Genomic DNA, 26,562 nt, shown 5'->3' with positions numbered 1-26,562 from the left:
AGCTTTCACGTTCTGGGATTTGCAAAATCACACTAGGACTCACTCTTGGAGACTGAAAGGAAAACAAAAATAAAGCGAGATTAAAATCTATTGCGGTTTTTATGGAGCGACTGTTCTAGAAAACAAAAATTATAAATCTCTGTAAAGTTGAAAGTCGACCTAGGCATTTCTCTTCTTCATTTTTGTTTCTTATAGTCAAAGGCAGTTGGACTGGAAATAAATATAACTCAGACTCAATTCTATTGCTTATTAACTGTAACCTTCGATAAGCCATTTAATCCTCTTGAGCCTCAGTTTCTTTGTGTGCTCAATAAAAATTTTGGTGAAGGATACACTCTCTAAGGTCCAATTTCCCTTTTAAAACCTTCTGTTTCTACTGAGAATAAATTCTCTTTCAGTTGTTGTAGATATACCAGTGAACATATTAGGGTTGCTGCCCTTATAAAACTTGTATTCTAATGAGGAATGAGGAAGACAGACCATAAACACATAAGCAAAGAATTTCAGATAGTTTAACATCAGATAAAAGCAGGTATTGTGAAGAAGGAATCCAGGTAAACAAAGGTGTGAGACAGAGCCTCTCCGAGGAGGCACCCTCTGAGCAGAGGCCTGAATTCAGTGACTAAGCCCTGATACACTGTGAGTTAAGAGCAACTCAAGAGGAAGAAACAGCAAGATGTTTTTTGTGTTCAAGAAGCAGAGAGGAGCCAGTGTGGCAGAGAGGAGGAAAGAAGTAGAAAACGACTTCACTGGGGCATGCTGTGGCTATGGCAAAAACTTTGGATTTTATTCGAAATGAATAAAGTCAAAGTGAATCCAGGGAAAGGTTAAGAGCTGAAGAATGTTGTGGACATCATAAGTTTTGAAAGAATTTTTCTACCTGCCTTATAAAATAAGGCTTCTGGTGGAAATATCTGCATTTTAACAGAATTTGCTCAAATACACTGATATATGTGTGCATGTTGTTGCTTCAGTTGTGTCCAGCTCTTTGCAACCCTATGGACCGTAGCCCACCAGGCTCCTCTGTGCATGGGATTCTTCAAGCAAGAATACTGGAGTGGGTTGCCCTCCCCTCCTCCAAAGGATCTTCCTGATCCTGAAATCAAACTCAGGCCTTTTATGCCCCCTGCATTGGCAGGCACATTCTTTACTACTAGTGCCACCTGGGAAGCCCCACTGATATGTAAATCATCACTTTAAAAAATAACGTGATTTCAAATTTATGGGGATAAATTTTTGTAGAGATATCAGAGAAGACTCATGATCACAGGACTCTTTTAATATCTTTTGATTTTTTTAAGATTACCTTTGAGTTTCATTTTACCTTAGATAATGTAGAACTGGCAGGAATAATCACAAAAGAAGAAAAACGCTAACTTCATTTACACTGTCATGTTTAGTTTTTAGCCTGATTCAGGAAAGATTTGGAGATCTTGATAGTGTATTATAAGATTTGATTAAACAACGGATAATGAACACTTTTCCAGGTATCTTTCTCTAGAATAGTTGAATTGGGAGAGAGAGTTAAGGTGGATATTTCCAATCAGACATGAGGAAAATCCTGCACGTATTTGGCATAAAGGCTGGTAAGTTTCTTAAAACATCCTAAATGGATTTTTTCTTCTGTTGGTGTATCATGCCAAACTGATTTTTTTAATGCATGAAAACATTCAATCAACAAACATAGAGCATTCAGTTCTAGTCAAACATTCCACCAAGCACTCGGGATTTAGCAGGGATGCCTACAGAAAGTTTGCTGGTGATAATATGCTTGAGTAGGGAGCTAAGATGGAGAAGGCAATGGCACCCCACTCCAGTGCCCTTGTATGGAAAATCCCATGAATGGAGGAGCCTGGTAGGCTGCAGTCCATGGGGTCGCTAAGAGTCGGACACGACTGAATGACATCTCTTTCACTTTTCACTTTCATGCACTGGAGAAGGAAATGGCAACCCACTCCAGTGTTCTTGCTTGGAGAATCCCAGGGACGGGGAGCCTGGTGGGCTGCTGTCTATGCAGTCTCACAGTCGGACACGACTGAAGCGACTTAGCAGCAGCAGCAGCAGCAGCAGGAAACTAAGAATCTCTTTTAAAGCTGTGTTTACATTCACACCTGCATTCTGTCATTACTTAGATGTCCAGCAACGGCTGGGAAGTTGATTAATGCCCATTATGGCAGGACTAACTCCCCTTCCAAACTATCTACTTTGTCAGTTGTGTATAAAAACAGAACACATCTTCCTTGTCACTAAGGAGATCATAACCTAGAAGTGAAAATTGATCTGTACACAGACAACTGCGATTCAGGCCTATAATACAGCAAAGTGCAGCAAGCTAAGGAAACAGGTTAGGCAAAGACGCTGAGCCATGAAAGTGATGAGTCAGTGGCAAAGGAAACAGAAATTTAAAAAATAAGAACAAATCAATCTCTGCACATCTACCTTCCTGTTCCCAAAATAAATCTGTAATTAACATCATATTATACATTTCCTAACATTCAGTTACTCAGAAATATGTGTAGCTAAGGATTTCTGTCTCCTCTTCTAGAGAATTCTATTTCTCATAGGTTTCCAAACACGATACCATCATTTTGTTTTTCCTAGCTCTGGGACTTTTAAAAATAATGATTTTGATTTAGTGGCTTAGTCCCTTCAAGCTGTTATAACAAAAACACTGCAGACTGGGTGGCTTAAACAACAAGCTTTTATTTAGAGTTCTGGAGACTAGCAAGTTCAAGATCAGGGTACTGGCAAGTTCATTGTTGGTGTCAGCCTGCTTCCTGATTTATAAATGACAGTCTTCTCCTTGTGTCCTCAGATGGCAGAAGGGGCATGAGAGTTTTCTGGAGTCTTTCTTATAAGGGCACTCATCCTATTCATTAGGGCTCCATCCTCATGATCTAATCACCCTCTAAAGCTCTACTTCCAAATACCATCACTTTGGGGTTTAAGTAAGTAAAGTTGCTCAGTCGTGTCTGACTCTTTGCAACCCCGTGGACTGTAGCCTACAAGGCTCCTCTGTTCATGGGATTTTCCAGGCAAGAGTACTGGAGTGGGTTGCCACTTCCTTCTCCAGGGGATCTTCCTGACCCAGCGCTCGAACCCAGGTCTCCAGCATTGCAGACGCTTTACCGTCTGAACCACCAGGGAAGCCCACTTTAGGGTTTAGACTTCAACAAATGACTTTCGGGAAGATCCAAGTTTCCAGGCCATAACATTCAGTTTATCATTTTGTCTTGGTTGAGACTGGATAATGCAGAGGACAGAATAGAAGATGGAAGCAGAACTGGCCAGTGGAAAATAAGTCACAGTCCACTTGGTCAACCTGCCATCATGGCCCAGGAGGCTGCTTGAGCCAGCTGTTCTTGGGTAACTTGCAAGTATTTCCCATTTTGCCTTCTGGCCTTCCTCCTTTTGTCCCAGTTTGTCTGTCTTAAAGGGACATTTTCGATGAGCAAATGGATTGTGTCATTCAATTGAAGATACATGGAATACATTCAAGTAGCACTAAAAGAGGGAGGTTTTAAATATACTTGCTTGCCAGTTGTATTAGATCTGAGCCCCCAGAAAAGGAGGGGAGGAAAGGCTGTGATGAGGGGGCCCTGGGTGTAATTAGAGGAGGGGAAAGTAAAATCTGTGAATACAAAGAGCACATGTTTTCCCCAGAGCAGGACATTGTTGATTGTAATTAAAACACACTTACAGTCAGGCAGAAGATTGCTATAAGTTACCCATTAAAAAATTTTAATTGATACTGCAGAAGAATGAAAGAATGCAGGATGATTAAATTGGAGAGGGAAGAATGGAAATAAAGCTCACACTGAGTGAAGAAGGGTAAGAAGCCGAGAGGTAAGAAGGCAGGTAGTGAAACCACCAGAAGGGAAGGAAAAGAAAGTTAGGATCAGGATCCAGTCGCACTAGTTATTCAGCTGTTCATCTGGTTTTGAGATCTGATTTCTGTTCACATTCAAACAATTCAAATCGGATTCAAAGAATCTGATTGGGATCCTGGAAGCCAAAAGGACTGAGGATCCACGAAGGGTGAAAGGTGAAGGGAAGAGCTTGTTGAAGAGGGGAATATACTATTCAGTTCAGTTGCTCAGTTGTGTCCCGACTCTGTGACCCCATGGACTGCAGCACACCAGGCCTCCCTGTCCATTGCCAAATCTGGAGTTTACTCAGACTCATGTCCATTGAGTCGGTGATGCCATCCAACCATCTCATCCTCTGTCGTCCCCTTCTCCTCCTACCTTCAATCTTTCCCAGCATCAGGGTCTTTTCCAATGAGTCAGTTCTTCGCATCAGACAGCCAAAGTACTGGAGTTTCAGCTTTAGCATCATTCCTTCCAAAGAAATCCCAGGGCTGATCTCCTTCAGAATGGACTGGTTGGATCTCCTTGCAGTCCAAGGGACTCTCAAGAGTCTTCTCCAACACCACAGTTCAAAAGCACCAATTCTTCGGTGCTCAGATTTCTTTATAGTCCAACTCTCACATCCATACATGACTACTGGAAAAAATCACAGCTTTGACTAGACAGAGCTTTGTTGGCAAAATAATCTCTCTGCTTTTTAATATGCTATCTAGGTTGGTCATAACTTTTTTTCCAAGGAGCAAGCGTCTTTTCATTTCATGGCTGCAGTCACCATCATCAGTGATTTTGGAGCCCAAGAAAATAAAGTCTCTCACTGTTTCCACTGTTCAATTCAGTCACTCAGTCATGTCCATCTCTTTGTGACCCCATGAACCACAGCATGCCAGGCCTCCCTGTCCATCACTAACTCCTGGAGTTTACCCAAACTCATGTCCGTTGAGTCAATGATGCCATCCAACCATTTCATCCTCTTTCGTCCCCTTCTCCTCCTGCCTTCAATCTTTCCCAGCTTCAGGGTCTTTTCAGATGAATCAGCCCTTTGCATCAGGTGGCCAAAGTATTGGAGTTTCAGCTTCAGCATCAGTCCTTCCAATGCACACCCTGGACTGATCTCCTTTAGAATGGACTGGTTGGATCTCCTTGAAATCTATGGGACTCTCAAGAGTCTTCTCCAACACCACAGTTCAAAAGCATCAATTCTTCGGAGCTCAGCTTTCTTTACAGTCCAACTCCCATACATGACTACTGGAACAACCATAGCCTTGACTAGATGGACCTTGGTTGGCAAAGTAATGTCTCTGCTTTTGAATATGCTATCTAGGTTGGTCATAACTTTCCTTCCAAGGAGTAAGCGTTTTTTAATTTCATGGCTACAGTCACCATCTGCAGTGATTTTGGAGCCCCCAAAAATAAAGTCAGCCATTGTTTCCCCATCTATTTTCCATGAAGTGATGTGACCAGATGCCGTGATCTTTGTTTTCTGAATGTTGAGTTTTAAGCCCACTTTTTCACTCTCTTTTTGCACTTTCATCAAGATGTTCTTTAGTTCCTCTTCACTTTCTGCCATAAGGGTGGTGTCATCTGCATATCTGAGGTTATTGATATTTCTCCCGGCAATCTTGATTCCAGCTTGTGCTTCTTCCAGCCCAGCGTTTCTCATGATGTACTCTGCATATAAGTTAAATAAACAGGGTGACATTATACAGCCTTCACGTGCTCCTTTTCCTATTTGGAACCAGTCTGTTGTGCCATGTCCAATTCTAACTGTTGCTTCCTGACCTGAATATGCTCTTCAGGGAACATGAGTGATAGAATGGCAGGTTAAAATCCTTCTCCAACTCCTCTGCACACGTTCAGAGATTCTTGGGAGCAAGAGCTCCCCTCTGTGAGAAACAGTGAGAGAAGAATTGCTACATTTGAAGGAAACTCAGGCAATGGCACCCCACTCCAGTACTCTTGCCTGGAGAATCCCATGGACGGAGGAGCCTGGTGGGCTGCAGTCCATGGGGTCGCTAAGAGTTGGGCATGACTGAGCGACTTCACTTTCACTTTTCACTTTCATGCATTGGAGAAGGAAATGGCAACCCACTCCACTGTTCTTGCCTGGAGAATCCCAGGGACGGAGGTGCCTAGTGGGCTGCCGTCTATGGGGTCGCACAGAGTGGGACACGCCTGAAGCAACTTAGCAGCAGCAGCAGCAGCATCAAGTAAAAGTGAATGATTCAGAATGAGGTTTTGAATGAAAGCCATTTCAAATTCTTTAAAAGAATATAATATAAAAAGAAGAGGCACTCTAACCATCAGGAGAGAAAATCCTTTTTGGATTTTAAGAAATCGTTTCTAAATAACAGAAAAAAAGATTTTGCTATACTGCTGAATTGACTCCTGCCTCTTAAGAACTAAAAAATGGGTATAAATTAGTTGACAACTTCCTCTCTGTCTTCTCTCTATACCTAGTACATACAAATTATATGCATTCAGACATACAAATATATAAACACACATTCATACAAAATATATTCATACATATACTGCACACATATAAAGAAATACACTTATGTGTACTGTCTTATGAGCAAACCACAGCTATAAATATTTTGGAAACAGGTATTCTGCCTTAATCATCTTATAGCAATTACAACTCTTACTTAAGCATATTAGATGGGGAAACAGTGGAAACAGTGAGAAACTTTATTTTTTTGGGCTCCCAAATCACTGCAGATGGTGATTGCAGCCATGAAATTAAAAGACACTTACTCCTTGGAAGGAAAGTTATGACCAACCTAGATAGCATATTGAAAAGAAGAGACATTACTTTGCCAGCAAAGGTCCGTCTAGTCAAGGCTATGGTTTTTCCAGTAGTCATGTATGGATGTGAGAGTTGGACTGTGAAGAAAGCTGAATGCTGAAAAATTGATGCTTTTGAAGTGTGGTGTTGGAGAAGACTCTTGAGAGTCCCTTGGACTGCAAGGAGATCCAAAAAGTCCATCCTAAAGGAGATCAGTCCTGGGTGTTCTTTGGAAGGTCTAATGCTGAAGCTGAAACTCCAATACTTTGGCCACCTCATGCTAAGAGTTGACTCTTGGAAAAGACCCTGATGCTGGGAGGGACTGGGGGCAGGAGAAGGGGATGACAGAGGATGAGATGTTTGGATGGCATCATCGACTCGATAGACATGAATTTGGGTAAACTCCAGGAGCTGGTGATGGACAGGGAGGCCTTGATCTTCGTTTGCAATTCATGGGGTCGCAAAGAGTCGGGCATGGCTGAGCGACTGAACTGAACTGAAATGAAGCATATTAGAACTTATTTGTAATATCAATAAACATTATTGCAATTAGAAATACTAAAAAATATCAAAAGGTATTAGCTCCAGCATGTCAGAGGTAGCTATATACTGTGAAAGTACAGAATACACAGAAAAGTGTGAGATAAAAGTATATCAAAAATATTTATATATATATTATGTTTAATCAAGTATACTGAAGAAATATATATATATATATGTAAAATCCTTTGGAATCTAAAAGACTCTTATATGTTGTATTTTGCTGTAGTAAAGACTCAAGTAACTTTCTCTAAGAGATGAATTTTGTGATGAAGCTCATTATAAAAAGTCAGCTTACAAGTGAAAAGGTCAATGATTTTCCTTTGTCCCATAGTCCCAACCCTTTAATATTTGAGGATCATTTTACTTTCTGTACGTTGAACAATAAAAGGTCAGAATATTATGTCTGATCCAAGTATGAGAATCTGAGATCGTCTTGAAAATCATTGGGAAGGCTTGTCTGGGTTGTTTCAGTTGGTTGTTTTTTTCTTATATAATTTTGTATTTCAAAAGCCCCCTTTTATGTTGCATTTTTGAGATACTTTTTCTGATTCAGTTGGTTGAATATACTCTCTATTCTTACTATTTTTTGTAGGCATTAAAGCAGAGCAGGCCTTAGAACTTTAAATGAAAGAATAGATCACATGGTGTTAGGTGGGGATGATCTTTTTCTCTGTTAGAAGTTTTCCCTAGCTTAGTGAACATCTTTCATTTCTTTCAAATGAATCTTAACAGATGGGGGGGAAATGCCTCTTTTCCTAATTCAGAGGCAGCACTGGTATTAAAATGTAGGAGCATCAAGCTTGAACCTTTTTCTTGGTGAAATTAAGCATCGTGATCTCTTAAGCAATACATGGGTACTGCTCTAAATGATAAATCCCAAGCATGTTACATGGATTTGGAATGAGTAAAATGTAAAATGTTAAGTACCCAATGTAAAGTACTCTGAGAAATTGAAAAGATGGATTTTGTATAGATTGAAGCCAAATAATTATTTCAGTATTTGAATCCATGTTTACCAAGCACCTAAAATACGTCAGATGTTATGGCAAGAACAGAGGATTCAAAGATCTGTTATAAAAAATTTGCTGTCTCAGGTAGTATACTGATTCATGGGGGATGGGTAAAAGAATTATCAAAGAAAAATCCTGACAGTGTGATAAAGGTTAAGCTCATGCTAATTTATGAAACATTTTCCTGCACTGGATTGTTTCATTCATTACCTCAGTTAACTCTGAAGAACATACAGATCCACAATCCCCTATCTACAGTTCTGAACTCCAGAATATCACAGAGAGCTCTGAACATTGATTGTTTTTATTTTTAAATTCATTTAGCAGCAGAATTGATCTCATACCTGTTATTTTCTCATCTTTATCCAATTTGATATGAATAGTCATACCTTTACTACAGAAATATTTGAATACTGAGTACTAACCCAGATCCTGCTTGAGATAGCCCAGATCCTGCTGGAGACCAGAGGGCTATAGGGTTGCAAAGAGTCAGACACGACTAAGCAACAAACACACACACACACCCCAGATCCTGCTGGAGATTTTACTTGTACTGTTGTTAGGTCCATTTAACAGAGGAGGAAACTGTGATGTAAAGAGAGTAAATAATTTATGTAAGATCTGACAGCTGGTAAAAAGCAGAGCCAGGATCTGAACTGAGGTAACCTGACTTTATTTTTTTATTTTTTTTTAATTTTATTTTTAAACTTTACATAATTGTATTAGTTTTGCCAAATATCAAAATGAATCCGCCACAGGTATACATGTGTTCCCCATCCTGAACCCTCCTCCCTCCTCCCTCCCCATTCCATCCCTCTGGGTCATCCCAGTGCACCAGCCCCAAGCATCCAGTATCGTGCATCGAACCTGGACTGGCAACTCGTTTCATACATGATATTTTACATGTTTCAATGCCATTCTCCCAAATCTAACCTGACTTTAAAGCCCTTACTCTTAATACTAGTACTGTGGCTTTTAAATGCTGTGATGTGATTAAGCATGTCCTAAGGGGCTCAACTAAATTAGACTGAGGAAGTTTTCAGAAAGGTTTTCTGAAGAAGGAAGTTTTGTTTGAGCTGAGTGGGAGGTGAGTAGGAGAGTTAGACAAAGAAAGTGAGGAAGAGCCTTTGAGACAAAGAACTCAGATGCCTGTGTGAAATATATAAGGATTGGCTGGTATGATCTTTGGACATTAGTAGAATCTTAATCGATGTCATCATTAATAATGGGTGCCATGGGGGAGTTGTAAATGATGCAGTTTGGTGACAGCAAAGTGTCATAATGAAAGTCTTTATGAGTAAGTGGTATCTTGATGGCTAGGGATAAGGTTGAAAACTGCCAAGGAAGTAGAATCTGGATGAACTGGCCCTTGGATGTGGTGGTTGGGATGAAGGGCAGAGAGGTCTATGGGTGTGTGCTACGTCACTTCAGTGTGACTCTCTGGACTGCAGCCTGCCAGGCTCCTCTGTTTCTCCAGGCAAAAATACTGGAGTGGGTCACCATGCCCTCCTCCAGGGGATCTTCCCAACCCAGGGATCAAACCTGTGTCTCTTAAGTCTACCTTTGACAGGTGGATTCTTTACCACTAGTACCACCTGGAAGCCCCAGAGAAGTCTATGGTGACTCCTAGATTCCCAGTTTGAGAGGAAGAAAGACCTAGGGGATACATTTAGCTACAGATTCATCTGTGGGTGGGAAATCTGAGGGTGTTCTTTCCTGATGACCTGGATGTTTTCTGTGAAGTTGTTGGGAAGAAGTAAGGAGTTAAGGGAGTGCCAGGAGTACGGGAATGAGAATGGGGCAGGTGTTTTAAGAGAAAGCAGCATGGCTATTGAGGGGGTTGGAAAAGAAAGCAGGAGATGCACAGAATTGTCACTGCAGAATACGTACCTTGAATATTTTGCATTCGTAGGCCACTGAATGTTTTGTGGGTTAGAGATATACTTTATAGTGATTGACTGACTCCTTAGCAAATACTCACTGGAGATCAGTGATGTGCTGATCACTGTGTTGGATGTTGGGGCAGTTGATGGACTAGAGCCAAGGCTTTAGCATCTAGGGGTTATCTATGAGACGGATTTTGGTTGGGGAATGTTTTCTTGGTTTCTTGTCACCATCAGTAGAGTAAATTCAAACTTCTAATATGATCTGTGCTTTTATATTTGACTTCTTAATTCTATTTTCTTCTTTTCCATAAAAACCAAATCAAACCAAACTAAAACGAGAACAAAAATAACAAAATCCCTAAAATTAAGATGCTTTCTCAGTTCTATTCATCTCACCACCGTCTTTCTGGTCATCCAGATTTGAAACCTAAGCTATTTTTAATGCCTTTATTCCTCATGGCTTAAAAATGGATTCACTGTGGGGCACATTAGTTCTGTGTCTAAGCCTGCCCCTCTCCCAGCATCACTGTGTTCATTTTATGGTAGGCCCTCTTTCAACACAGTTTCATTCCACAAGAGTATAGGAACTGGGACATATAAAATGAATGACACAATTGCTGCCTGAAAGGGACTTGAATCTCATGATCTGGGGGCTTGACTTTGCAGCTCTTCTTTCTGTGTCCTGGCAGCACTTCCTTATGCTGGCCCTGTGCATCGCCCAGGGCGGTGCTTGGCAGGTGATAAGCACTCAGTTTCGGTTTGTCTGCTTTCTTCCTCTTCCACTACCCCTCTTCCTCTTCTGTATCCCTTTGTTTCAACTCAGTGTTGCACAGACACTTTTTTTTCAACTCTCAGTAATAGTCTAACACCAATTTAAAAGGAGAAGAATAAAAGGAAGAAAGAGGGATTAAGGAGAGGGAGGCTGGCTTGCTAACATAGGACTCCTCCCTGTGTCAAGGAAAGTTATTCTCTCCTCCACTGCATACTGCTATTAATTTCCCTAAAATCAACTCTAATTTTGTGATCCCACTTTGTATTGTACAGGGGAAGTGGCTCTTTATTGTCCACCTGATAAAATCATGCTGTTTTCCTGACCCTATTCACACTGTTCCATACTCTTCCCTGTCAGTCATCAGCTATAGCAGCTCAGTCTCTGTACCTCATCTTGTGTCTTTTGCACCCACGCTCTGTCCATGTGGAATGTTCCTTTCCATGTTTGTTCTTTTCCTGTTAAAACTCTTTCTGTCTTTCAAGACTCGCTTGTTTGGCCTGTTTGCTACATGACATTTTCCTGGAATTACGGGAATGCTTCTCAGTTGTTCCTCATCTCTTCCTCTTTAAACCTTTGAGATCTCTGTTTATAGGTTTTAATTTTTGGTCTTATCACCTCCCAGCTATATGACATTGGCAAGGAAATGTCCTGGCTCTGAGAAAGCTCTAATTCCTATTTGTAAAATAGGAATAATAATAGGACTAATCTGAAAAGATTTTTGTGAAGACTGAAGGGGATAATGCATATAAAACACTTAATGTAATGCTTTAGAGTATGTAGTAAGCACTTAGAAATTAACTATTGTCATTATTACTATGATTTCTCTCTTACAGCACTAATCAATAGCTGCAGTATATCATAGTTATTCTCTCTTCACATCATGAATCCTGTAATCGTTCAAAAGTTTCTTGAGGTCACAAATCCCAGTTTGATGCATCTTTGCCTCTTCTGGAGCACTAGACTCACACAGCAGAAGCTTCACAAATGTGTGTTGAAAGAACAAATGAAAATCACCTGGTTGATGCTTCAAAGTATTTTGTTGCCCTACGTTGGGTTCAGACAAAGCTTACTCCACGAGACACAAAATAGGGCAAAGTAAGATTTTGCCATAAAAATTGAATTTTAATTTCTTTGTGAAATTTCTGTAAGGGTAAAGAGGGAATTTGTGCTTTGGTTGTTAAGATTCTTGATCAAATAAGGATTAGGCAAGAAGTCTGAACATAGAATGAAAAGACTAGAAGAAAATAAACCAAGCATGTCAAAGGAAGGAAATCTAACAAATTCCTAGTTGCCGAACAAACTGAAGAATAACAAGAAGTCAGTGTTGAATTGGTGTGGTCAGTGAACAGGAAACTTGAGTACTGAACAAGAAATGCTTGGGTGTAAAAATGAGTTTTAGTGGCTTTGCTACAGCTGTAGGCATTAAGCAGGCTGAAAGTATAATTTCTTGTAGCTACTTGAATAGTGTTAAAAGTAAAAGTAGATTTCTGTTAAAATGACCTTGTAATAAATAGACATTTCTCTCTAATAAAAGTGAATAAGTAAGGTAACTATAAGAAACAAAATGAATAGCTCTGGGTAGGTTTGATAGAGGCATTTTCCCTTAATGTAACCACTGAAAGTTGTTTCAGCGGCATTTTAGAAAACAGAAGAATGTCCAGAATGTGTTTGATTTCAGAAGAGATTACGAAGAAAGCAAATTCTGTAAGACATTTAGGTTTTCTCCAAATAATTGAAATAGAAAAGAGAGGACATTATCTTTAGCTGTCCATTTGCTAATAAAGACAAAATGAGTTTTCCCACTGAACTAGGTAATGAGATGAGAGGGTAACTAATATCTTTTGAGGGTCTATTATTTGCCAGTGTGCTTACCTTCATCCTTTAAGTGTATTCTTTGCAATAGTTCTCTATCGTAGGTCTTAATTTTCTCATTTTAAACTTAGAAAGATCGGCTAACTTTCTCACGGCCACTGAGAACTTTGAATAATACGGCATCTCAAACCAAGCCTGTCTGGAAAGCATATGTATCATGTCGCCTCCCTGCTATTGCTTATTATAATAGTACATAATTTTCTCATATTTCTACTTTGTCCTTCAAATGTAGTTAGGGTCCCCTTACAGAACAGTTGATGGGGGACATTTTAAACTGATAAACGGAAACAGTCTTCTTTAATCATTAGGACAGATGTTTGGATTTCAGAGATTTGTCTTGCTGGTGTCATTGAGCGCTATGTCTTCACATGCTAGATCACTAAATATTTGAGGAGGGGGAGGAAGAAAGGAGAAGAGAGAAGGAAGTGCTTCAAGTTCTTTCCAGTAGGCCCCCAAATTATCTAAAAATTGTTGAGTTGTAATAGAGACGTTCTTTATATTCAGTTTGTACTCACTTTGAAAAGACCTGCCATTGAATAAATTATCCTGTGAATGTTCTAAGGAGCTATGCGTGCATGCTAAGTTGCTTCAGTCAAGTTTAACTCTTTGCAGCTCTATGGACTGTAGCCCACTAGAGTTGTCTGTCCATGGGATTCTTCAGGTAGGAGTACTGGAGTGGGTTGCCATGTCCGCCTCCAGGGGATCTTCCTGACCCAGGGATCAAACCCGTATCTCCTGCATCTCCTGCGTTGCAGGGGAATTCTTTACCACTGAGCCAACAGGAAAGCCAAGGAGCTATGGTCAAATCCAAAGAGTTATTTTGTTTGAGAAACAGAGATGGCATGTATTATCTGGGTACTCATCATTGTTGCCATTCTTTTGAGAGAAAAATAAGAGATCTCAGTTGCAGACCCATGGGCTGTCATGTTCTGATGCTCTTTACAGGTCAGAGCACATTGACTTTGGTGGGGACACATATGATTGAAATTCATGGAGGAGCTTCTGCAAATCTCCTTGATACCTTCAGGCAAACAATATGGTTTCCAGAAATGTAAGAGGACAATAACCAAGCAGTTCTTTGTTTTTGAGATAAATCCCCAATCTAACCATATAGTTTGATGATGTTATTAAGAGCTCCTCAAGGAAATGGCAACCCACTCCAGTATTCTTGCCTGGAGAATCCCATGGACGGAGGAGTTTGGTGGGCTAGAGTCCACGGGTCGCAAAGAGTCGGACACGACTGAGCAACTTCACTTTCAGTTTCAAGAAAAATTTATACTTCTGTGGGCTTGCTTGCTGCAAGACTTATCCAGTCTTAAGCCTGATGGAGCTTCTTCCCAGGTTTCTAATAATCAAATCATAGTAAAGGCCTGATGTTGGTTGTCACTAGATTCAGAGCCACATCTTGCCACATTCAAAGAGAGAATATGCTCATTTTGAACTTGCAGTCTAGAAAACACTCAGTTCAAAGACAGTGAAGCAGTTTCTTTGTGAAATTTTCACCTGTATATTGTGATAGCCGCTGTTTTCCCAGCATTTCTGGATTTAGACAAGAGAGTAGAAGATGCAGCATAGGTAATGTAATTCTTGTGACTGGAGAAATCTATCAGAGGAAAAGAGAGACTCTCTGAGAGTATTGGGCCAGTTATAAAGCTATGAAGATATATTACTTTCTGTTATCAGAAGAGTGGAATTTACTATGTAAAGATGTCAGCCAAAGGATCTGGTATATTACAGGGATATAAACCAGAATTACCCAGAAGCAAAGGATCACATTACCAAAGCCTAACTGACTCTTGGACATTGGTGATATCTGTTTGCCAAACTGCATTAAGGTTGAACTTCCAAAGACTTAATTTGAGGGAAGCAGTGCTGGAGTCCAGGTTCTGTGAGACAGTTACTTTGTTTTTCAAAAATTTGTACTTGACCATTTTGCTATTTTCCTTTTTTGTTTTGAAAATGTCTCTCAACTTTTGAGTGAAAATGTGAATTTTATTATGAGCTGAAATTACCTCAGTGCTTTGTCCTATGGAGTTCTATAATTTTGAATAATGCTCTTATAGGGTTCAAAGTACTAGAAAATACAATTAAGCGATCAACAACCTCAGATGTGCAGATGATACCACTCTAATGGCAGAAAGTGAAGAGGAACTAGAGCTTCTTTTTGAGCATGAAAGAGGAGAGTGAAAAAGCTGGCTTAAAACTCAGCATTCCAAAAACTAAGATCATGGCATCTGGCCCCATCACTTCATGGCAAATAGATGGGGAAAAAGTGGAAACAATGCCAGATTTTATTTTCTTGGGCTCCAAAATCACTGTGGACAGTGACTGCAGCCATGAAATTAAGATGCTTGCTCCTTGGAAGGAAAGCTATGACAAATCTAGACAGCATATTAAAAAGCAGAGACATCACTTTGCTGACAAAGGTCCACATAATCAAAGCTATGGTTTTTTCCATAGTCATATACAGATGTGAGAGTTGGACCATAAAGAAACCTGAGTGCCGAAGAATTGTTGCTTTTGAACTGTGGTGCTGGAGAAGACTCTTGAGAGTCCCTTGGCTGGCAAGGAGATCATACCAGTCAATCCTAAAGGAAATCAACCCTGAATATTCTTTGGAAGGACTGATGATGAAATTGAAGCTCCAATGCTTTGGCCACCTGATAGAGCAGACTTATTGGAAAAGACCTCATGCTGGGAAACATTGAAGGCAGGAGAAAAAGGAGACAAGAGAGGATGAGGATAGCATCACCAACTCAATGGACATGAGTTTGAGCAAACTCTGGAAGATAGTGAAATTCAGGGAAACCTAGCGTGCTGCAGTCCAAGGGGTCACAAAGAGTTGGACGTGACATAGCAACTGAACAGCAGTAACAGCTTCCTAACACTAAGCATTAGAAGACTTCTAATGTATAAACATTCAAAATTTCTGGATAATTACATCAAAGATCACTAGAGTAAAAAAATAGATCAGGGAAGACTTATCATTAAATGTCAGGAGGCTCTATCGCATAGCAATCAGTAGACTACTTTCTGGAGTCAGATGTCCTGATTCACAGCAATAACAGTTATCAGCCATGTGATCTCAGGCAAGATAGGTAACATCTACACGCCAAATTTAACTTTCCGAAAAATAATGATGTTTCCTCGTGAATATGAGGATTAAATGAAGTGGTTTTTGTTACAAAGTGTGTAGTATGTAGTAAGCACTGAATTAGAGGTACAGTTATTACAAAGCACTGAAATTCATTCAACCTTGTAAGAGGCTCAAGATTCCAAATAGAAAAGAAGCAAATATGTAAGTGCTGTTTTAATTTAGAATCTGTAATTTTCCTTCACACACATAAAAAATATCTGTGTCAAATGCTCCCTTCTGCATAAAGTCATTCTTGTATTCCCACTTACCCAACTAGAAATGACTTTCTCTGTTGATCTCAACAACATTTTTAAACAGAGATTACTTTCTTGCTTCAGCATTTCTCATAATGAAGCCATGTATGGCTTTTATGTTTTTATCTAATCTCCCCAACTAAATTATAAGTTCTGTGAGGGTAACTACTACTTATAGTCATATTTTTAATCCCAGGAAAATCCTAATACAAATAGACATTGAAAAAGTTGTATTTAATTGAATTGTAGATATATTTAAATTACTTTCACTCCTATTTTCTGTAGTATTTGCATTTTGTATCATAGTGAATTTCTTGAATAGAACATGTGCTATGTGTATTGTATGTCTGTGTTGAAATCACACTGAGAAAAGCTATGTGAATTTTAGAATGGCCATCTCATCTCTAGATAGTATATTCATTCTGGAAACAGCTCAATATGAATACCAATTTTAAAATTCAATTTGAATCCAACCTAGATAGCATATTCAAAAGCAGAGATATTATTTTGCCAACAAAGGTTCGTCTTGTCAAGGCTATGGTTTTTCCTGTGGTCATGTATGGATGTGAGAGTTGGACTGTGAAGAAGGCTGAACGCCGAAGAATTGATGCTTTTGAACTGTGGTGTTGGAGAAGACTCTTGAGAGTCCCTTGGACTGCAAGGAGATCCAACCAGTCCATTCTGAAGGAGATCAGCCCTGGGATTTCTTTGAAAAGAATGATGCTAAAGCTGAAACTCCAGTACTTTGGCCACCTCATGCGAAGAGTTGACTCATTGGAAAAGACTCTGATGCTGGGAGGGATTGGGGTCAGGAGGAGAAGGGGACGACAGAGGATGAGATGGCTGGATGGCGTCACTGACTCCACAGACGTGAGTCTGAGTGAACTCTGGGAGTTGGTGATGGACAGGGAGGCCTGGCGTGCTGCGATTCATGGGATCGCAAAGATTTGGACACGACTGAGTGACTGATCTGATCTGATCTGATGTGTTATTATGACTAATGATCTGTTGGGTGTTGAGTCTTAAAATGATTTTAGATACATTAACTTACACAGGTTAGTGAAACGAAAATATTTTTGTTATATGTAACATCTGCTGCTACTGCTGCTAAGTCACTTCAGTCGTGTCCGACTGTGAGACCCCTAGATGGCAGCCCACCAGGCTCCCCCATCCCTGGGATTCTCCAGGCAAGAACACTGGAGTGGGTTGCCATTTCCTTCTCCAATGCATGAAAGTGAAAACTGAAAGCGAAGTCGCTCAGTTGTGTCCGACTCTTAGTGACCCCATGGACTATCCAGCCCACCAGGGTCCTCTGTCCATGGGATTTTCCAGGCAAGAGTACAGGAGTGGGGTGCCATTGCCTTCTCCAATGTAACATCTACATTTAGGTAGATTCAGGTATGTATATTATTACTCTGTTTTCATAAATGAATTTTACTGTGCTGACCTTTGTCACTGGTATAAAACCAGTTTCACATATATGTGAAGATGCAGAGCATGCGAATTATGGCATTCAAGAGAAATTTTTGCCAGCTATCACTATAAGGTTATCTGTTCTATATAGAATGTACTGTAATAATTGACATCCATATTACTATTTTTTAAGAAATGTTAAAGGATGGAGTTTTCCTTCAATATTTCTTTCTTTTTTCCATTTTACTGTTTAAAATGCATAGATACAAAAATGATTATATTTTGATTAAAATTATTATGTGCTAATATTTTTAGTGAAAAGAAAAAGAAAAGGGTGCATTTAGTTTCAATCCCAGCTATTGTTTGAACCTGTCATGTCATATGAACAATGACATTTTATCTGAGGATATGAGGATAGCATTGAATCTGACAGATTGAATATTCTGAACATCATACCTGAAATGTCTGCATTTCACTGTATGTGAAATAAAACTTGGAATTCATTCACACTTACATCCTGACATGCTCTTCTCAAACACTGGTATATAATATTGATTAATTCTGTCATAATATTTCCCTCCTTATTTTATCAATTATATGTTTAAAATGTTGGAGGAAGTTTTAAAAATGGATAGGCTGACTGGTGGGTTGGTGGTTGAGTCCTTAGGGGTATGTGAGTCAAGGAAAGGGTAAAAAGATTGACATTTGACCAAAACTAGATATGGCACAGCAATCATTAACTATTTATTGAGATAACCTTATAGGATATTTGCTCCTTGCTTCATTCACATTCTCTTTCATAAAGAGCTGTCAAATTAAAGTTAATTCTTCTGTGAGATTTCAGGAAAGGCATTTTAAAAGACTTTTCTTAAGATCACAGTTTAGTTGATAATTGTATGACCAACTTTAAGTTGTGTGAAAAAAAATAAAGTGATGATGAAAAGGAATCAATATTTGTTTTCAAAGTGTGTCTTGCTATCTTAATAAACTTTTGAAATATTCCAAACCAAATAAAATACCATGATAGAAAAATCAGTAAAAAACAAACAAACAAAAAAACAGCTTAAGTTTCAGTAGCTTTCCATTTGATATCTAGTCTCCAGTTGAATGGGGCTTCCCAGATGGCTCAGCGGTAAAGAATCCACCTGCCAGCATAAGAGATATAAGAGATAGGGGTCTGATCGCTGGGATGGGAAGATTCTCTGGAGAGGGAATGACCAACTATTCCAGTATTCTTGCCTGGAGAATCCCATGGACAGAGGAGCCTGGTGGGTTTTAGCCCCTGGGGCCACAGAGTCAGATACAACTGAGCAACTGAGCACATACACACACAATACAGTTGAATGGATTAGGTTGACTTGAATGATAACAGCAGAGGAAGATTATCCTAGCTTTCCTGATCTGGTCATTCATTTTTTCAATCATTTATTCAAAACACTATCTTTAAATGCTGAATTGAAATACAAAGAAAAATGTAAAATTCTTCTCCTAAACTTCACAGTCCCAAGTGGTGCATGAAAACAGAGGACCAAGGAGAAGCAGACACTTATGATAAAATATAGTAAGAGAGCCTTGTGCTAGGGAAAGCAGACAGAAGCCCCCAACTCTGCAGGAGGTAGGAGAAAGATATTTTCACAGAAAACATGTCATTTAACAGTGAGAGACTTTATTTGGGGGGTGGGGGCTCCAAAACGACTGCAGATGGTGACTGAGCCATGAAATTAAAAGACACTTGCTCCTTGGAAGAAAAGCTATGACCAATCTAGACATGCATATTAAAAAGCAGAGACATGACTTTGTCAGCAAAGGTCTGTCTAGTCAAAGCTATGATTTTTCCAGTAGTCATCTATGGATTGTGACAGTTGGACCATAAAGAAAGCTGAGCCCCGAAGAATTGTTGCTTTTGAACTATGGTGTTGGAGAAGACTCTTGAGAGTCCCTTGGACTATAAGGAGATCCAACCAATCAATCCAGAAGGAAATCAGTCCTGAATATTCATTGGAAGGACTGATGCTGAAGCTGAAACTCCAATACTTTGGCCACCTGATGCAAAGGGCTGACTCATTGGAAAAGATTCTGATTCTGGAAAGATTGAAGGCAGGAGGAGAAGGAGATAATAGAGGATGAGATGGTTGGATGGCATCACCAACTCAATGAGTTTGAGTAGGCTCCGGTAGTTGGTGATGGACAGGGAAGCCTGGCATGCTGCAGTCCATGGGGTCACAAAGAGTCAGTCACAACTGAGTGACTGAACTGAATTTAAAAGTAGTTTTAAATCCATGGGGCAGGAGAACCCATGGGGCAGGCACTGAAGGCCGAGAGAACGTTTGCACCAGTGTGCACTGGTACATTTGAAAACTGGAAAACTGTCTTCACCCTTGAATTGCTTAGGACCTACTTCTTCATTTCAGTGGATGCTGTGAGTAAAGGACAACAGAGGAAAGCAGATCCTGGGTTGTGCATTTATTTATGTTTGTTGAACATTGCCATACTGGATGTTAAACTAAATCTTGTTAGGCCCTTCCTCTACCCAGTGGGTACCATCTAATTAAGAGGACAAGCAAGGCAGGGATAAAAACAGCATCAAATCAATCAGCAGCTGTCTTTAAAGGGCCTGTAGCTATCCATATAGAGATTTATAGATTAACTGCAGCTCTTTGAATTGCACTGGAAAGAAAATTGGCAGCAGCTGCAAACTACACAGCGCGGATTTATTTTGCTTTAGGCAGCTGAACTCAGGTAGGTAGGCTGCCCGTTCTGGTCTCTCCGATATTTAATCGTGTCCAAGGGTAGCCCCAGTTAAGACATCCATTTGTAATCCAGCTGTTTTCTAGGCTTCCATCAGTATGCATAAATTTATTAAAATCTCTAAAATATTCTGGTTCTAAATAATAAAAGTGGAATTTTATATAATTGGGGGGAATTCAGCCAGGAATTTGTAGAATGAGGTATCTATTACTGTAATTCTAAAACCTTAGTGACTGAAATCTCTCTGTCCTCTGAAAAGTTATTGGGAATAATCTTTATAAAGATATTATAGAGCTATAATTAAAGGTATCCAACTTTGAGCTTGTTTAACACAGGACATAGAATCATGAAATGTTAACCTTTTAAAAAAAAAATAAAGAGCATCTGATTTTAGTAGTTAAATGTTAGTCTAAACTGCATATGTCAAAGGCAAGTTTTTTTCAAAATTAGATATATTACTGTTATGTTGTTTAGAATAGTATGTATGTTGTTTAAAATACCAAGAGTTCTAAAGTGAAAAAGAAATATTTCTTTTTGCTTTGATTATTTATATCATGGTGAATTAATGGGTTAATTAATGTAATTATATTAAAATACATATTTAATTTTAGACCTGAATAAAATTTATGCAAGAGCCTGGGTGATCAGTGTGAGTATGAGGCTGTAGGGATTTCAGATTACTGAACTAACTCGTATGCATTTCCTTATCTGTATTTCATTTCCTACTTGTCTTGATTCTAGTGTTAGATCTGTTTTCTTTCTCATATTGACTGTAGTTATTCCTCACATTTACATTTTTGCTGAACACTGAGCTAGAATCCTGAAGTTGCCTGTTATAACTGAATTTGTGCAGGCCCCTGGAGCGCTCTGAGCCACCATTGACTTGTCTTTAAACTAGTGATAATGACATTGGTTCTGCCTCTCTCATAGCAGAGCTGGGGGTATCAAGTGTGTTTTGGTGCTTTTGAAAGTGTCAGGTTACACACAGTTAGAGAAGGTATCATATTGACTGTATATCTCAAAAAGTTTGTGTTTGCACATATTATAAAGGCAAGTTTGTCTTATTTAAGAAAAGTGTGACCTCCTTTGCAGAAAGAGGCAACTTACGAAGAAATGCCAATACCCCCAACAGTTTGCATGTGTATCTTTATGCTTGCAAGTGTGGATGTGGGTGTTAACTGCATCTAATTCCCAGGGCTTCAATTCCATTATCCTGCAGGTCAGGATTCGTGGAGCAATACAGTCACATCTCCTTTCCTATCATCCTTCCCTTACTATAGGAAAAAGTTAGGTGGCCGATTATATCATGAGATATAATGTTAACCACTGAGACTAAACAGCTGGCTGTGGTATCTACTTCTGAGAGTTAATCCCTATCCTTCCCTGTCTGCTCCTCTATTCCTTCCTACTATTCATTTGCCTTTTGTCCAAATCTTTTTGTGTTCAAAGTTTGTGGATGTATGCACTATGTATGTACCTCAAAATACAAAATCTTCTTTAATAATTTGTGCATGTTTTTGTTGGAAAGAAATACCATACAATAACAAAGATATAGGTACAATTTAAAACACAGTGTCTTTGAAAATCTATCTTTGAGTAACAAAACTGTATCCTCATTTCAGAACATGATGAGTGTGTCACAAATCAGCACAACTGTGATGAAAATGCTTTATGCTTCAATACTGTTGGAGGACACAACTGCGTCTGCAAGCCAGGCTATACCGGGAATGGAACTACATGCAAAGGTAAAAGATTTTAAGTGCTATTACCTCTTCCATTAGGGATGATGCACTCCATCTCTCCTCTCCACCCTTTTTCATCACTGTTACCTACCTTCTGGGTGTTTCCCACAGCCATTGAGAACTTCAAAGTGTAGCTCATGTTCTTCCTCTTAGATCACATCAGTGTTTAAGTGGCTAGCTGTTCATCAACTCTGATTTAATGTTCCATGACCTCAACCGCAGTGGTTTTGCACCTTTACTCCTCTCAAGCAGACCGTAGCCATAACCATACCCGAGGCACTTTTGTACAGAACTGCTCCATCTTTGAAATCTAGATTTTAAATTTTTATTGTCTAACCCCAAGTCCCTTTGCTTCCAGTTTTTCCCTTCTGTTCTTTTCATAGATTTTCATCTTTAACCTCTCTGATCTTTCCTTTTCATCCAGTTTTCCAGTCTCCTCCCAGGTTCATATACTTCTTTTTGAGTCCAAACATTGCAGCTGTATTTTTTCAGCAGTACCATCAATCCACTTGTTTTACTACCATGATTCACTGTAAAATATCTATTTGGGATCAGTCAGACTGTTTTTCTTCTCTATTTTCTCTCTTGAGCTGTTAGGTACTAATTAACCGGGAATATTGGGTTCGTATGTATTGTCATCTCTGATTTTACCTGAGAATTATACCTGAGAATTATTTATCAATAATTCTCAGATTTTCATTTGCATCAGTGGACATTCCAACTAGTCTACCACCATCCATTAATTCTCTCTTGCACCCATGCTTTCTTTTTCCTTCATCAGATGAGCTTACCTCCTAGTTCACAAGGGAAATAGAGGAAACTATTTTGGAAACTGTTTTGGAAACTCATACTGACTTCCATAGGATAAAGTCCATATTCCTTATTATGTCATATAAAACTTATGATTTGTCTAATTTAGGCATTTTAAGCTTCAAAACTGCCCATTCCTCAAATACACTGTCATGGAGATTACTAAAATTAATTTTATTTGATGCCATGTATATGGGAGACAGGAAATAACACTAAATGATTATTAATGCAGTGGCCTTGGAGCATGAGTCTAAGGCCTGTTCTGCAATAATACACTGGATGCAGACATGGATGAGCCAGAGGATTATTCTGTTTGTAAAAGTTATGGAAATCCATAATTTAGAGCATTGTGAAGATCTGCTCAGTTAGGGGTCCAAATTCCACAAAGATTTCCTCAGAATCTAGACTGATCCAGAGAAAAGCTAAATCCATAGCATAGTGAACCTGATCCCTTAGGACTTCCCCAAAGCGTCTGGGTGTGCTGAGAGTTAAGATTTCATCTGGGAGCCCGACCTTCTCAGTCTTAGTTTTACTTGACTCTCACTCCTTATTCATATGAAGAGTAAAGTTTATAGTGTAAAGAATTCTTGACGCCTTGAGTAGATGCAGATAGAAAACTCTTTGAAATAAGGAGAACTTTCCAGGATCTATAAATTTCTTCTGGAAATTAGGACTATAGGTTACCTGAGTAAAGACTCTCCAGTCCTGTGTGCCTCTCTGATGGGAATGTCAAAAGCTGGGAAGAGATGCAGTTTAGATATAGGATCTGCATCCTGTCCTCCATCAACATGCTGGAATCTTGTAAATTACTCCAGTGAAGATATATACATGATATACCCTTTCTTTTTATGAGACTTAAATTCCTAATCTCTTTGCAAATTCCTGGTGACTAGGTATTGTTTTTGCCTAGGATGAAGACAGATTAGGACCTAGAATCAAAGAAGTCAAGTCAAGCTTCTTTTAACTCAGCCACAGAATCTCAGATTTCTACAGTTTACCTCTCTAGGAAAGTACATCCTAACTAACTATAGGAAGCATGCGCCAGAAAATTAGAGAAAAAGCTTTTGCTTGAGGCCTGGAAAATGCTGGTGTGGTTCATCCATGACAGACCTGGCCAGGCTGAGGGAGTAGCCCTGAGCCTTATAGAAACAAAGTATAAATTGAGGTGGAAACAGAAGTTTCTACCGGTACACAGTCTTACCTACCTTGTTTTTCCCACTTTTTTTTTTTTTGGAAGCCAAACCATCTCAAAACATCACCCTTGCAATGGCTTGAAGTTTGGCTACCTTTTCTACTCACAGAAAAACTCCCCTCACTCACAAACCCACTCTAACACAACAGGCCATGAAGTTCCTTTGCTCTGGATCCTGACCTATCCTTGGCGGGGGAATGCAAGACTCTAAGACCCCTTTGGCAAATTCTCATTATTGACCAATTCATCCCTTTAGGATGGATTTATAGCTTTTTGAAAGATGGGGCATTTTTCTAGTATTTTTTGACATTTTGAACAGTGTGAAGAATGATCAGAGCCTCATAGGATTCAATCATTTCTAGTTTCTGAGTCTCATTCTCTAGATGATGGTCTGCTCTTTAGGTAACTGTCTAGGATAGTTGCCATTTTTTATAGTTTTAATTTCAAGATTTTTAGATTGTTATAATGAGATGTAATACTAATTCTAATGCACTTCCTGCTGTGTAAGGTTACTGGTTTTTGTTAAAAGAAAGTTCAGTATTTTCTTTTATAGGTGAAACACTTAACATCAGAAAAAGTATTGTTCTGCAAATTGTGTTGAAGTTTCTTACCTATATGGAAAGTATATTATGAATATGAAATTATAATAGGATGTATAATTGGATGTCAACATCTCCAAGGCAATAAAGAAAAGCTAGTTTGAAGAATCTTGAATTGTTTCCTTATAAAGTACTAAAATCATGTATCTGAATTATTTTAGCATTTTGCCAAGATGGTTGTAGAAATGGAGGAGCTTGTATTGCCGCCAACGTGTGTGCCTGCCCACAAGGCTTCACCGGGCACAGCTGTGAAACAGGTAAGGATATCATACCGTCTTCTAGAAAATGAACTTTTACACCAATGTATGAAGTAATCCATGAGGAAAATAGTGTTTCAAGTAGGCTCTCAAAAGCATGGTTCTATTAACACAGAAGCTTAGGATGCAGGAGGTAGAAAGTTTCAGGGAGAGGTATTCACTGAATGTTTGCCCAAAGTCTAAAGAGGTTTTGCAGCTATTAAACTAGAAGCATATTGAACTTTCTCAGGAAAAAAATGTGTGGGATTTCCTAGGATTTTATGACTTCATAATTCATTTTACTCATTTGGAGCCCTGTGTTCCTGGAAATTATATGATAATATCAAAACATGGAGTTCAAGCTTCTGGTCAGCTCACTTCCTGGAATATACTACTTCCTACCTCCACATTTGAGATGTTTTAATAAATTTTTACCTGGTCCACTTAATGTTTTTTCATTGTCATATATTTACAAAATATTTAAAGTTCTCTACTCCTTAATTTTTCCTCATCCAAGTCCATTCTGAACTTACTCTTTCTGATAGAGACTAATACTAGGAGCTTTTAAAAATATTTAAATATATATATCTATACACAGTATATGGCTTATGACTCAAAGTAAGATGGTTTTGTCCATTTAAATATACCTTAAGAATTTAAAAAGTACATTGATTATTAGGTCCTAATTAAAATCAAGTCAGTAGTAGTTTTGGTTGCTTTGGGCTGTGTGCCTGCTGTCGCTTTAGTCATGTCTGAGTCTTTGCAACCCTCTGGACTTAGCTCACCAGGCTCCTCTGTCCATAGGATTCTCTAGGCAAGAATACTGGAGTGGGTTTCCATGTCCTCCACCAGGGGATTTTCCCAACCCAGGGATCAAGCCCACATCTCTTATGTCTCCTGTATTGGCAGGTAGATTCTTTACCACTAGGGAGGGCCACCTGGGAAGCCCTACTTTGGGTTAAATGGATTCTAATAGCAGGTCCTCACAAAGTCCGATTATTCTCCCTGAGAGAAAGCTGCTGCCACCAATGATTGGTGGTCACTGCCTGCCATTGCTTTTCATAAATCTCTATGCAGTAGACACAGTGAATGTCCCATCTCCATCCCTCTTGCAGTCATCCGGTTTAATAAACACATCAATCAAAATGTACGACAGAAAATGCTCTGGTCCACTTGGGAAGTGAAAATTTTGCTGAATGAGTACTGCGACTATACACAGAAGGTTGCTCATGAAAGGACTGCATCACTACATCCTTTGTTTCTGCAAATACATCTAAGTGGTTCTTTTCAAACTTCAGTGACTAATGGGTAACAAACATCTCTAACAGAAAATGCCTAGTGACTATCCTTGATATATGGGGCTCTTTCTTAAGAGATCATTTCTTAAATCAGGAGTTCCAAAACTCAGCATGCATGTGAATCATTCATAGAGCTTATTAACTACAGATTTCTGATAATTAACTATCTTGGATTTACTAGCTCAAAATCAAATACTTCCAGTGCAGTGGTTCTACAATGCTTCTATCCCATGATCTCTACTAGTAACTTCCCCCCCACACACATATATATCAAGGTACATTGTAATTCTCCTGTACATTAGCTCCTGTGCTGACTGTGTCCCTTGAATACTATAGTATTTTATGCTGTTTCTGGTGCAGAATCTGGTTAGTGAAATAGTGGCTTCTTCAGAGC

General features: G+C 39.2%; 1 protein-coding gene across 3 annotated transcripts in view; it reads left to right on the top strand.

The window, feature by feature from the left end:
• Positions 1-26,562, top strand: part of NELL2 (neural EGFL like 2) — a 479,083-nt gene that overhangs the window by 360,307 nt on the left and 92,214 nt on the right. For all 3 annotated transcript variants that reach the window (XM_025284020.3, XM_025284019.3, XM_025284021.3), the window contains 2 exons: positions 21,914-22,036; positions 24,796-24,891. In XM_025284020.3, the coding sequence (XP_025139805.2) occupies positions 21,914-22,036; positions 24,796-24,891 (219 nt within the window). The remainder of the gene's footprint in view (positions 1-21,913; positions 22,037-24,795; positions 24,892-26,562) is intronic.

The sequence above is a fragment of the Bubalus bubalis genome, chromosome 4 (genome assembly GCF_019923935.1).
Source record: "Bubalus bubalis isolate 160015118507 breed Murrah chromosome 4, NDDB_SH_1, whole genome shotgun sequence".
Classification (NCBI taxonomy): Eukaryota; Metazoa; Chordata; class Mammalia; order Artiodactyla; family Bovidae; genus Bubalus; species Bubalus bubalis.
This window is presented reverse-complemented; position numbering and strand designations above follow the sequence as displayed.